The sequence below is a fragment of the Pseudoliparis swirei genome, chromosome 19 (genome assembly GCF_029220125.1).
Source record: "Pseudoliparis swirei isolate HS2019 ecotype Mariana Trench chromosome 19, NWPU_hadal_v1, whole genome shotgun sequence".
Lineage (NCBI taxonomy): Eukaryota > Metazoa > Chordata > Actinopteri > Perciformes > Liparidae > Pseudoliparis > Pseudoliparis swirei.
The window spans coordinates 13,662,588-13,675,165 of record NC_079406.1 but is presented as its reverse complement, the minus strand read 5'-3'; the positions used below and the strand labels follow the sequence as shown (position 1 = coordinate 13,675,165).

General features: G+C 40.7%; 1 protein-coding gene across 2 annotated transcripts; it reads left to right on the top strand.

Moving 5' to 3' along the window:
• Nucleotides 1-3,696: 3,696 nt before the first annotated feature.
• arsia (arylsulfatase family, member Ia) lies at nt 3,697-9,158 on the top strand. Of its 2 annotated transcripts, XM_056439663.1 has the most exons (3): nt 3,697-3,764; nt 6,692-6,883; nt 7,377-9,158. In XM_056439663.1, the coding sequence occupies exons 1-3, from the start codon at nt 3,697-3,699 to the stop codon at nt 8,776-8,778; spliced, it is 1,662 nt and encodes a 553-aa protein (XP_056295638.1). In that variant the 3' UTR covers nt 8,779-9,158. The 2 variants fall into 2 exon arrangements, with proteins under 2 accessions (XP_056295638.1, XP_056295637.1); XM_056439662.1 differs by lacking the exon at nt 3,697-3,764 and having other exon boundaries at nt 6,570-6,883.
• Nucleotides 9,159-12,578: the final 3,420 nt, after the last annotated feature.

Genomic DNA, 12,578 nt, shown 5'->3' with positions numbered 1-12,578 from the left:
AAATGCTCATGTTCGTAGTATTACTTTATTAACAACATAAACAACCTGGTTCATAGTATTACTTTATTAACAACATAAACAACCTGGTTTAATTACTTTATTAAACATTGTTGAAATATAAATGAAACCAAGGGAGTGTCACAGAGCTACTAAACTGTCAAACATGCTGAATTTGATCTTCCACCAACAATGTCTCATATCACTCTTTGTTGTGATGGAGATTATAATATGAATATAAGTATATGCAGACAATAGTTTATAAAACAACTTATTTACATGATCTGCGTTTCTCGACCATGATCGTTTGTTCTCGTGAAAGTCCGAATGACGCATCGATTTCAATGTTGCCGCCGCAAGGAATTGTGGGGCGGCATTATCTCCTTTATTTTCAGAAAGGAAGGTCCAGTGTTTCCTTTGCTGAGGTGGTTAAATAAAGAAGCATTGAAGCTCTTCTCCTTTGCATTTAGAGAATTTGACCGGCACTTATCATGGCGGTCCCTTAGATTTGCCTATAAATGACTTTTGCTTTTGCCTCACCTCGACTCCTGTCTGTTCCTCTGCACCTGAGTTTTCTCCCTCTACCAGCCCTGGTCGTGACGGTCTGGATCATTTGGATCAATCTAATCTTCTAGGTAATCTTCACCAGGAGTAATGTTAGTTTACTGAAAAGGAGATCATATTAGTTATCTGCCATTTCATTTGTTACTCTTGTAGCTCTAGGTTTCTTGACTCGGCTCTCTTCGGAAATCTCTTCATGTTGGAAAAACATCCTTCAACCACAGAGCCAGATGATCCACAACCTTCTGTCAATTTGACCAATCAGACTAACTTTTCAAAAGCTGCCAGAAAGATCAATCTCCTCTTGGTCAGGTGTATTTGGATATGAATGAAGCAAGGAATTGTCTGTCTGTGTATCTTGAAAAATTCAGCAATTTGGCTGAATGGTGGCGCTATAGCAACAACATTTATATTTTGTCCGTTACTTTTAAATCTTAAGTCTAAAAAACAAACAGACTGAGTCGTGCTTGTCTTTTGCAGCTGACTGCAGTTCCCTATTGGTGCTTGAGGCTGGCTATACAAACGTTTCCAACTCTCCACTTCCCTGGAGTCAACGCGTGACGAGCAGTTCTCGATAACTCTGCAATGAGCACTTCCAGTCACTCAGAACAGGCACTGCACTTGTTTAGATGAAAGCATAACGTTTATTTGACTGGTTGGTTTGGGAAGAAACTAAAGGTGACCGGGCAATGCATCCAAGAGAGCTGGTGGTGAGACCTCGGGTCAAACTGGAGGAGAATATTGGGTAAGCCGAGTGTCAGCACGAGCAAACGGTTGAAAGAGACCTATTCATGGATCAAACCAGAAAAGGAAAGCAGTGTGTATTCCAAAACTCAACGTCAGTGCTCAGTGGGTCTCACCAAGCTGGATTTCACCATCCCTCTACTCTAAATACATATTCTATACACCCACACACCCACACACACATACACACACACACACACACACACACACATACACACACACATACACACACACACACACACACACACACACACACACACACACACACACACATCACAGATTTGGCAAAAGGAGCTGGTTATGAGGCTGATTCAGCTCCCATTCGTGTTGATTGGACAGACCACCAAGGTTTTATGGAAGAATAACAATTCGGAAAATTGGAAATGTAATAAATCCTCTGGCCACTTTTGCCGAAATGTCACAATATATTGAAGTAATAACAGATATGTTTCATAAAGGAATTTAGAGAGAGAGAAGGGTAAAGTTATCTGTGAGACAGGGGAGACCAAATAGCATTACTTCCCAGAGCGCAAGAAAAAAGAAGCAGGGCATTTCCCTCGACTTTGATGACAAAATATTTGTACAGGTTACCCTTGTAAATGGCACTCTGTTTCACGGGAAATAAATCTACTTTACATTCCATACATTTAGCTGCTCATGTCTGCGCTCACTTGGCAGCTAATTACCTACAACTACACCGGTGAGATGTGTTATTACTGAGGACCTTTAATGGGTTCCCTCCCGCATTTTTGAATGGCAGTGAACAATTCTTTGGGGAGAAGATGTAATCATATCTTATTATCAAGGATTATAAATGATAAGTCCATTAAAAAACATAAGAATCCTTTAAGTCTCAGAGATATTTCTCAGTGGGTCCCTTTCAGATGTTCACCCAGGTGGCTCTGCTGTAGGGTCATAATGAAGTGTTGGGTCTGGTCTTCCTGACCAGGTGCTGCTGCAGATCCACAAGAGCCAAATCAAACACACTGTCAGTCCGGGGAGTCCAGCAGTGACGCCCTGGACTGCTGCCTCACATGTGAGGTCCCACCTGGTGCTCCATGGTGTGTGGAGTTGGGGAGAGGCAATGTTAGCTGAATACAACTGAGAGTTGCACTGATTGGAACACAACTTACTCTTCATCATTTTTTCTTCTATATTCGCTTGTTTCTTGCACTGCAAATGTACTGATAGTGGAGTTGGGGGGGGGGGGGGGGGGGCTGTTGAAGCTAATCTGGTACACAGTAAACCACTTCCCCTGTTAGAGAGAGAGGGTTACTCCCATACCCAGATCTGATAGAACTGGTATTATGTTTACTTTGTTGTGCTTTTACTAGCATATATTTATCTAATCTGAGTAACTGCATATTTGGTCAAAATGTGATTCAGTTCTAATTATCAGACTTTTTGATCCGTTCTATATATTATGTTATACATATGTATAACATCTGTAAAAACATCTTTTTAATTTAGCAGTAACTACACACTCACTCACTGCACTTTGTCAGAGACAAACACCCCACTGGACATTTTCCATTTCTGGCAATAGAACCCCATAAATCTGACTGAGCTGAAAATACAGATTAAGAAGATATGGCACAATGCCAGAAGATAATCGCAAAACAGATTTTATCTGTACTTTAAATTGGTCTATATGCTCTTTGTTTTTAAAAATAAACATAAGACATTCAAAAAGTGTTTTCTCTTTCAGTTTGCAAGCTAGCCTGAACACTTTCAACCCTTTTCTCTTATCTTCTGAGCTTCTGTAGTTAGTACAGGTCTATCTTTGTATAGAAATAGTCGTTCACTCTTTTGCCCGAAATTCACCCAAGACTTGATGAACTGATGTTGAAAAAACTCGATTAACAAAGGCACTTTTGTACTCGACCTATTGAAGTGAAGGTTTTTGCTCTCTGTTGGCTCACAGGCAGAAAGAAAAGCTCCATCCAGTCTTACTCAGATTAGAAAAGTGGGCAAAAGGGGGAGTAATGTCAAGGTTTACTGGCAGGGCTACGTTGATTAGAAAGAGGTTAGTGTTCATGGTGAAGGGGAGCAGCCGTATTCAGTGACTGCGCCTCTTCCTTCAGCCAAAACCAACATCTGGTGCCAACACAGAGCAACAGCAGCCCCCCGATCCTGCTTTCTTTTTAACTCATTATTTTACTTCTGGGTTCTCCGAAAAAAATGGCTTAAAACCTGGTTGGAAAGTGACCTATAAGTAAAAAGTGTAACAGTTTAGCTCCACACCTTCCTTTTATTAGTTGTTTTCATCCTGTCTGCCTGTTTCACTAACTATCATGTCATTCCAGATGATGCTTCCCATCTCGTCAGTCCAACTCCCTTCACCTGCCTCTGATCACTCCCTAGTCAATCCCTCATTCCCTTCACCTGGTCCTCATGCCCGTCTCACCTGTTGCCCATTCCCTCGTTAGTCCCTGTCTACTTAGGTCCCCTCACTTGGTCTTGTCCTCTGCCACTTTGTCTTGGCTTTTTTCTGACCAAGCCCTCCAGCCCTCGAGCCCTCCAGCCCTCCAGCGTTACAAATTGTATTTATCTGTTCCTGCCTGTTTTGTACCTGCCGGTACTCGGAGTAAAGATCATTATTGGCAGTTCTGTCTCCTGAGTCGTGCTATTGGGTCCACCCTAATACTCCCATGACAAAAAGAGTTTGTCTGTGTTTCTTTGTGTTTGTTTGAAGATTGGTTATGTTGGTTGAACCTAGTCATTCTGGAGACAAAACACATACGTTTATATTGCTCATGATTTTTAGTCATTAAGCTTACACTTTTGATCTGACTGAAAGAAAACATAACCATGGACACAGGAGAAAAGGTGGACGTTTTAGAAAATCTTCTAGTGTGAAGCTATGCCCTCTTCCATAATGAAATTACACTGAGTTTTATACATCTACTTTCAAATAAGAAGTAGAAGGAAAAAAGCGTTGTTAAGTTTGTTCGACGACACTATTCACTTCCTCTGGAAGAAATTGGATAAATTAAGAGTGTGATGCACAACTATGTTCACAGCACAATCATAGACTTTCTGAAGCAGCCGTTTTTCAAGGTCACTGTCGCATCATTAAATCTCCTTTGAGGAAAGATGTGTTTTCAACCACCTTAGTCTGAAAATTCCTATTTGATATAAAGTAATCTAGGAGAAAGCAGGAGCGAGGGATGTTGAGTTGAGAGAAAAATCTGAGAATGTGACCAGCAGGTTTATACTTCAATTTCAACTGAGACAAATGGGTCAACAGCCACTCGACTATTTCTTTTTCTTCTTCTTCTTCTTCTTCTTCTTCTTCTTCTTCTTCTTCTTCTTCTTCTTGACATGACTGTTTACCGTGTTTGAATCATGCTATTACTGGTATATGACATCTGCGGTTTACAAGAATGCTAATAAATTATTTTTCATTTTTAGCTCATTTTGAAATTGAGCAGCCTAAGAAAAGTTTTGACAAACAAATAACTGAAAATAACTGTCAAAAACCAAATATGTTTTTTGTTCATAACATCCAGTCCCTCACTTGCCCAATATCTTTTTTGTTTTTGCTGTTTTTTGCGATAACGCTCATCTGTCCGAGCCATTCCCTCAAGGAAAACTACATAAATAAACACCAGGGTGTAAAAATTCAGGTGCACCTCAATTATTTGTCCTGCCGTAAACTCAGACGCTCCGCTCCAAAGATGCCTTTGCTGCAGCTGCTGGGCAAACATCCCCGGCCGCAGCTTAATGCTCTTTATGGGAGGCTCATACTTCCTTTGGCTGTCTCTCTGAAACATTTGCAAAGTGATGTGAAAAGATCTTTTACCTTCCAGTGTGTTGAGGCCATGGTTCACCTCAACAACCCATATTTAGGTTTAGGTTTTGAAAAATATTTGGGCCAACACAATTACTTTAGTATGTTATTCATTTAGCCTAGATTTCAGCGCAATGTCTCAATCCATTAAAAACAAATACTTTGACAACGTGCTCCATTAAACCATGGTGGTCTGGGCCTTCCTGCCTGACCACCTAGTCAAAATATATGTGGTCCAAATGCTATATTGTAGATAGTAAGAGATGGAAAGATTGGTCCAGGTTCAACGTGCAGGCTGACGTGTAGGATTCTTGGGCAACATCTAATCTGACATTTAGACCATCTTAAAAGACCAACAAATGTCACATCATCTCCCCCACTCCATTATAAACTGTTTTTCCTAAAACTCATCTTCTTTTATTCTGCATATCCTCCTGCACAACTGGCATGACGTGTACTTAATGATATCTTCTACATTAATTGTTCTCTGCTCCTCAACCCTCCACCGAGTCTTGATTCCCAGTCAAACTTATTCTTCAGTATGTGTGAGCGGAGGCGGTGCAGTCCTGCTGCTTTCTGTTGACCCGCACAATGATTTGTAGAGTGATTCTTTGAGACTCGGTTGGAGATGTTATCAGAGTCTGGGAAGCCTGCTCGGTTTCTCTCCTCAGGTCTACAGCACTCATAAAACAGCAGGAATAATAAGAGAGTGTTTGTGAGTACAGGGGGGGGGGGGGGAGTGGGGAACAGTGTCTGTGACTGTGTCTGTTGTGCGTCGTAGCTGCCCAGAGACTCACATCTCCCCCACACACCAGGTTTTTCTGTGGAGTCTTTGTCATCCTCTGCTAAAAGAGGTCTGATGGGAATGATATTTTTTCTTGCTTTCTAGTAATTTGTAAAGTTTGCTGTGTGGTTCATTGACATCAAATTTCCATGAAATGGCATGAATGAAGAGAAGGGTAAAAACCTTTTCTGCTTTCATGTTTGAAGCTGCATTTACACTGAAGGGAGCAAACGTGAACATTTGCAACCAAACAGCCATCAAATTCAAGGTTTTTACAGATAAATATCCAAATCTAGCAAAAATATATCACTGCCGAGATATTTAAAATTATACCACAAGAGATTTCATATGGGCTGTAAACTCACTGGCATTTCTCTGTGTGTTTTTTGGTGGTAGGGGGCTGATGTTATTTTATTGAGGCAGCAAGGCAAAGGGGCGGGGTTAGTGGGACCAGTCGAGAATGTTTTCAAAGGAGGCTGAAACAGTTTGGAGAGCAGTAAGAATGGAGGAGGTGTAGATTTTCTTGGAGTGGCACTTTTTGGATTGCTGGACAGCATTTAAGGGAACACCGAACCAATTGTTTAGGCATTTGATGAGTTCTACATGTGTTCACCCTCAGCCTCACTGCACAATGATTTGCTGACAATATACTGAACACTTCTTTGACTGACGTTAAGTGTCACAAGAATCATGGCAACGACAGCTCTGACCGGGTTCTCTATGATGAGTCTGCTCAGCCTCGGGTACCTGACCTGGGACCTCATGAGTCCTAACCAGGTGGAGAACGAGCCAGATCAAACTTATGTTGACAGGTCTCCCGTTCCACAGCGTCCTCACATCATTTTCATCATGACAGACGATCAGGGATTCAACGACATCGGCTATCACAACTCTGAAATCAGGACACCGGCGCTGGATAAACTGGCTGCCGATGGAGTGAAGCTGGAGAATTATTACATCCAGCCCATCTGCACGCCCTCCCGCAGTCAGCTCATCACCGGCAGGTAACATTTAATTTTTTCTTGTTGCGTTCTTTTATTTGCCACATGTAATTATCTGTATTATTATTATTATTATTATTATTATTATTATTATTATTATTATTATTATTATACACTTGAGATTCCACTGAGAGGTGAAATTAGATTAGTTTGTCTGAAAAAGTAGATAATATGAGATTTTAAAATCATTTCATATTTTAGCCCTGGTAATACAACTGTAAGCAACTGTATATTATACTTTTATTTGAATTGTATAGCACCTAAAATGCTAAAATATTTTTGTAATAAAAAAAAAAGATTTTGACAAAAAAACTAAACTCACAGCATTTCAACATTTGTTACGTTTGAGGGAGGAAAAGTGAACAATCTCCCCCTTATCTCTTCTATTCCTCTCTGTCGCATCTTTCTGTGTGTAATTATTTATCCATTTGTTAGGGGTCTGATTATGGACAACCATTGTGTCCTTCTGACAGTTATCTGAATCATGATCCTACAGGTACCAAATTCATACTGGCCTGCAGCACTCCATCATCCGGCCCCGCCAGCCCAACTGCCTGCCCTTTGACCAGGTCACCCTACCCCAGAGGCTACAGGAGCTCGGCTACTCCACCCACATGGTTGGCAAGTGGCACCTGGGCTTCTACAAGAAGGAGTGCCTGCCCACTCGCCGAGGCTTCGACACATACTTTGGCTCCTTAACGGGCAGCGTGAACTACTACACTTACGACTCCTGTGACGGCCCCGGGCGGTGTGGTTTTGACCTCCATGAGGGGGAGTCGGTCGCATGGGGTCAGAGGGGAAAATATTCCACACATCTTTACACACAGAGAGTTCGCAGGATACTGGCAACTCACGATCCTCAGTCCCAGCCACTATTCATATTTCTCTCTTTCCAAGCTGTTCATACACCCTTGCAGTCTCCGCGCGAGTACATCTACCCGTACCGCGGGCTGGAAAACGTGGCACGCAGGAAATATGCTGCTATGGTGTCAGCTGTAGATGAGGCAGTACGCAATATAACATACGCTCTACGCAAGTATAGTTACTACCAAAATAGTGTCATCATCTTCTCTACTGACAACGGTGGGCAGCCTTTGTCCGGTGGCAGTAACTGGCCGCTCAGAGGACGTAAAGGCACCTACTGGGAAGGCGGCATCCGGGGTCTAGGGTTCGTCCACAGCCCTTTGTTGAGGAGGAAGAAGAGAGTGAGTAAAGCCCTGGTGCACATCACAGACTGGTACCCCACACTGGTGGGATTAGCAGGTGGCAATGAAACCCTGACAGAGGGTGTGGATGGGTATGATGTTTGGGAAGCCATCAGTGAGGGGAAAGAGTCACCTAGGTTGGAGATCCTCCACAATATTGACCCTCTGTATAACCATGCACGCAGTGGCTCCCTGCAGAAAGGATATGGCATTTGGAATACAGCTGTTCAGGCCTCCATACGAGCTGGAGACTGGAAGCTCCTCACAGGAGACCCTGGCTACGGAGACTGGACACCGCCACAGATGCTTTCCGGTTTCCCCGGCAGCTGGTGGAACCTGGAGCGCCACACTAAACCCAAACAATCGATCTGGCTTTTCAACATCTCCGGAGATCCCTACGAACGCTTTGACCTTTCTGAGCAGAGACCAGATGTTGTCCAAGAGCTTCTGGCTAGACTGGTATACTATAATCGCACTGCGGTGCCAGTAAGGTACCCATCAGAGGACCTACGGGCTGACCCCCACCTGAATGGAGGGGCCTGGGTACCCTGGGTCGGAGATGACGAGGAGGACAGCTGGGACACTGTCTACCCAAAAAAGAACAAGGATTGGAAGAAGAAGAAGCTGAAACTGTCCAATAGCAGATCATTTTTCAGAAGACTCAACACGAGGATAATGTCCAACAGGATATAGAAAGCACATGACTGACAGAGATTCAGATGAGACACTTGAAGAAAAATGTGTTTTTGTTGAACAAGGAACCAGACGTCTGCAAGAGCCGGCCGCAGTTATGAAGTTTTAGCTGCAGGTATATGTTTAGTGTGTCAAGAAGAAAAAATCCAATGAGAGTGCTACTTGTTTGAATAGTTTGTATCCATTTAGAATTAAAAATGTCTGCTTAATTTTAATATTCTGTAATGAAAATGAGAGTTGTTTTTACAAGAGATGTACGTAATCAAATGTATGGGTGAGAGAGACACAACCAATATTTCATATCAGAATGGTTGTGTGTGACATAGATGACAAGGTGACAAGGATACATCCTATGCAACCATTTCCAACTATGAATATAAAAAATGACTACCTCTACCTCAAGCTTTATTTATTTCATTAAAACTCCTTTTCTCAGCATCTTTCCCTAATATTGGAAAAGGTCCTCTTCTACTTACATCACTTTGTTACTAAAATATCATTGCCTTGCAAGGCTTTGTGAATTGAAATGAGCTTAAGGTGCTTCAAATTCTGCAAAAACATCGTGCAAAACATAAACTAGAAAACACAGGTACAAACTGAAAAGATGGTCTCAGTAGAGTGCAGATCTCTGGTGTGTCTCCAAAGACGACCGCTGTATTGTGAAAGAATCATTACAACCAGTGCTGTGAAGCATCAACAACCAGTCTTTATTTAAATTGAAAAACAAGCAGTGATGTAAAGTTATACAAGCAAAGGGCTCCAACACACTGGGCAAAAATACAACAGTGGGCAAACTGTTTTTGCGCTTCTGAGAACGTGAGTCACTCCAACCACGAGAGGTCGTTGAGCTGCAGCTAGAGCTGTTGAGCAGTTTGCAGCAGCAGAATGTAACATTAGCTGTGGACAGATCCAGAGTCAGGCACACACACGCATAAACACAACCTCTCTCCAGGCTTATGCCAGGAGGAGATAACAAAGAAGAATGTGTATCTGTGTGTGTCAACTGTCAAGTGATATTAGCACGTAATTCTCTCCTCATGTAGAAAGTTGTGCGCAGAAATGTTAGCTGATCTGGAACTCTGATGGGAAACATATGATCTGCCATTTGACAGATCTCTCGCATTTAATGTAAACTACAAGCCATATTTTAGGTGGAGTCAGTTTTTATGTTTCATGGAGACACCCCAGTCAAAATCAGCATATTTTTCATGCAAAATGTTGACATTTTGACTAATTTGCGTCGAATAAAGCATTGTCTTTTAGAAAAGGGCAAAGAAAACAATACAATTACACATTTATGTGTTTACTATACTTTGTCTTTTTGCGTCTATAGATTATTCTTCAATCCACCAAAGAGTTGGCTAAAACAAAGCCTTATTTGCATATATAAATGGTGTAATCTATTCGTTAAACAGTACCTCATTCCTGGATGTCCCCTTAAAAAGCAGACTCTTGCAGTCACCCACATGTGGGTGTGGTTGTAATTCTCACTTCTTTGTTTCCCAGAAAAACAAGAAGTACTTAAAAAAATTCACTCTGGTTGGAACATGTTCAAAACTTTCATCCTATTCAAAGCATGTTTGAATAAGCAAAACAAAAATAGATGTATGTACATGCTGCCAGTGTTTCCTATCAGCATACTGCTCTACAACAGAAAATGCACTAACTAGGCTACATTCTTGGTCAAAATGGAGTTATAACCTCTATCTCACTTTTGTCTCACATCTGTTTGTAGAGCTCAGCTATAATATCAGAGTGAATTGCATGTGATTTGATGCAAGCATAGATAAGCTACTTATAAATCACATACTTACATCTATTCAATAAATATATACATTATACTGTATTGAACAGGTTGAAACACAGACACAATATAGCAGATAGTAGATGGCACACGGTTTCTTTGAGCATATACCTAAAAGCAGAGTACATCTGGATGTTTTAAATGTTTGGTGGATTTAATGGCAATATTTTATTGGACTAACATTATCTGCTTTTTAAAATCTCAAGCATTTCAGCTTTTTGATTGGTTTTACAGTTTGCTGTCCGGCCTGACAACATCACTGTCTCTGTCGTCATACCTTTCTACCTTTCGAGGGCACCACATCATCATAAAAGGAGAAGTGAAACCATTTCCTGCCTTCCGAGCGACATCTAACCGTCAACGGTATACTGTTTCCTGTCAGTATATGTGACAACCTCATGTTATTCACATCTCTGCGGCTCAGTAATCTTTTCAAGGTTAAAGTTATTGTGGATCACAGAGGAATATGGAGCCAGTGCTTATTGTTCTTTTGATGTTAGCTGGAGTATCGCATGGTAACATCCTCATTATGAAAGAAATATTGTAATCATATGTAAAAGTGAATGACATTTCAAATGTTATACTCTTTAAGATGATTCACTTTGAATATGGCTTTTTCCAGCTTTCTTTCCAGAGACGAAATGTAATGCCACACAGATTTCATCTCAGTGCTCTGTTACTCTCGGAGGATCTGTGTCCATCCAACTGATGACCAACGCCAGCGGCCAACAGCTGTGGTGTAAAAAAAAGCCTCCCGCCGGATCCATAAATGTATTCTCTCTGAAGAAAGAAAAGGTGACCATACAGGGGCCTTATAGAAACAGGACGGAGTTTTTCATCAACAACGGGACACTCAAGATCACAAAAGTGGAGACGAATGATTCGGGTCAATACACCGTAGACGTCTTCGATCCAAATGGGATCTTCCTGAGAACCATTCATGTTAAACTGGATGTTCAAGGCAAGTGTTTATAACCTTCCTCTTTTCCAGTTTGTGTAAGCTAACATGTCTATATATTCCAATAAATGTAATCCAAAATGTAATCAGTACTGGGCGAGTGAAAATACAAAACATGATGATTAAAGGATACAGAATAAGAATCTACTGTACACAGTTACTGTAATCCAAGCACTCCAAATGCCGATATAAAGGCTTTGTAGAGTTGTTTGTCGAAACATCTTTACTTTCAAGAGCTTCTTCCTCAATCAGCATTTTAAAAATCTGCATTGCACTTTTGCAAATTATTCCTGACAAAATTAATTTTTTTATTTTAAAGATGAATATATCCAAGTTTCACATCAGAGCATGAAGTGAAAACAAAAAAACATAATTCCAAAACTAGATTTTTTCTTATGTATAATTGTAGTTCTTAGAAACTGCAGGATGTGTACCTTGTTAAAGACTCACACTAAAACAAACCACATGATCATATGAGGAGGCTAGGGTAACACACACAGACACACACACATATATACTGTATATCACCATGAAGCTGATTTATTACATTAAGACACGTTTTGAGAGCCAGGTTTGAAAACAATTTTGTTGTTGTTGACTTATTAGAGTTAAAGGATTTTTTAACATTCTGTTTTGGTTTTTCTTATCACTCAAAATATCAGAAAATACTTTCAAAAGCCATAGAAAATACATAAATACAATTTCTAATCACGATTTATTGTATAATTGACATGAACAAAGCCCTCTGTAAATAAAACCAGAATGTTCGATAACTGCAAGTGGATAAAGTGGAGATTATTGTATGAAAGAAAAATAAAAAATATATATATTTGAGAAAACTCCCTTTAAAGATATGTATTGCATATACATTTAACAAGATACCGTTTGAACAGGGTAAAAACAAATGTAATCTAATAGATATCCCCATACAACTTTCCCAGTTTATTTCCCAGTTTATTAAGACAAGTCTGACATGTAATTTGTAATTATACAAAGGAGGAATGATCTAATTCCAAGATTTGGTGAAGCAAGGCCAAA

What these genes read in the sequence shown, in the direction of transcription:
- arsia (XM_056439662.1), top strand. Translation starts at nt 6,570, where the DNA reads ATGGCAACGACAGCTCTGACCGGGTTCTCTATGATGAGTCTGCTCAGC. An exon ending in AGTCAGCTCATCACCGGCAG is followed by an intron (nt 6,884 to 7,376) that starts GTAACATTTAAT and finishes ATGATCCTACAG; the next exon opens with GTACCAAATTCATACTGGCC.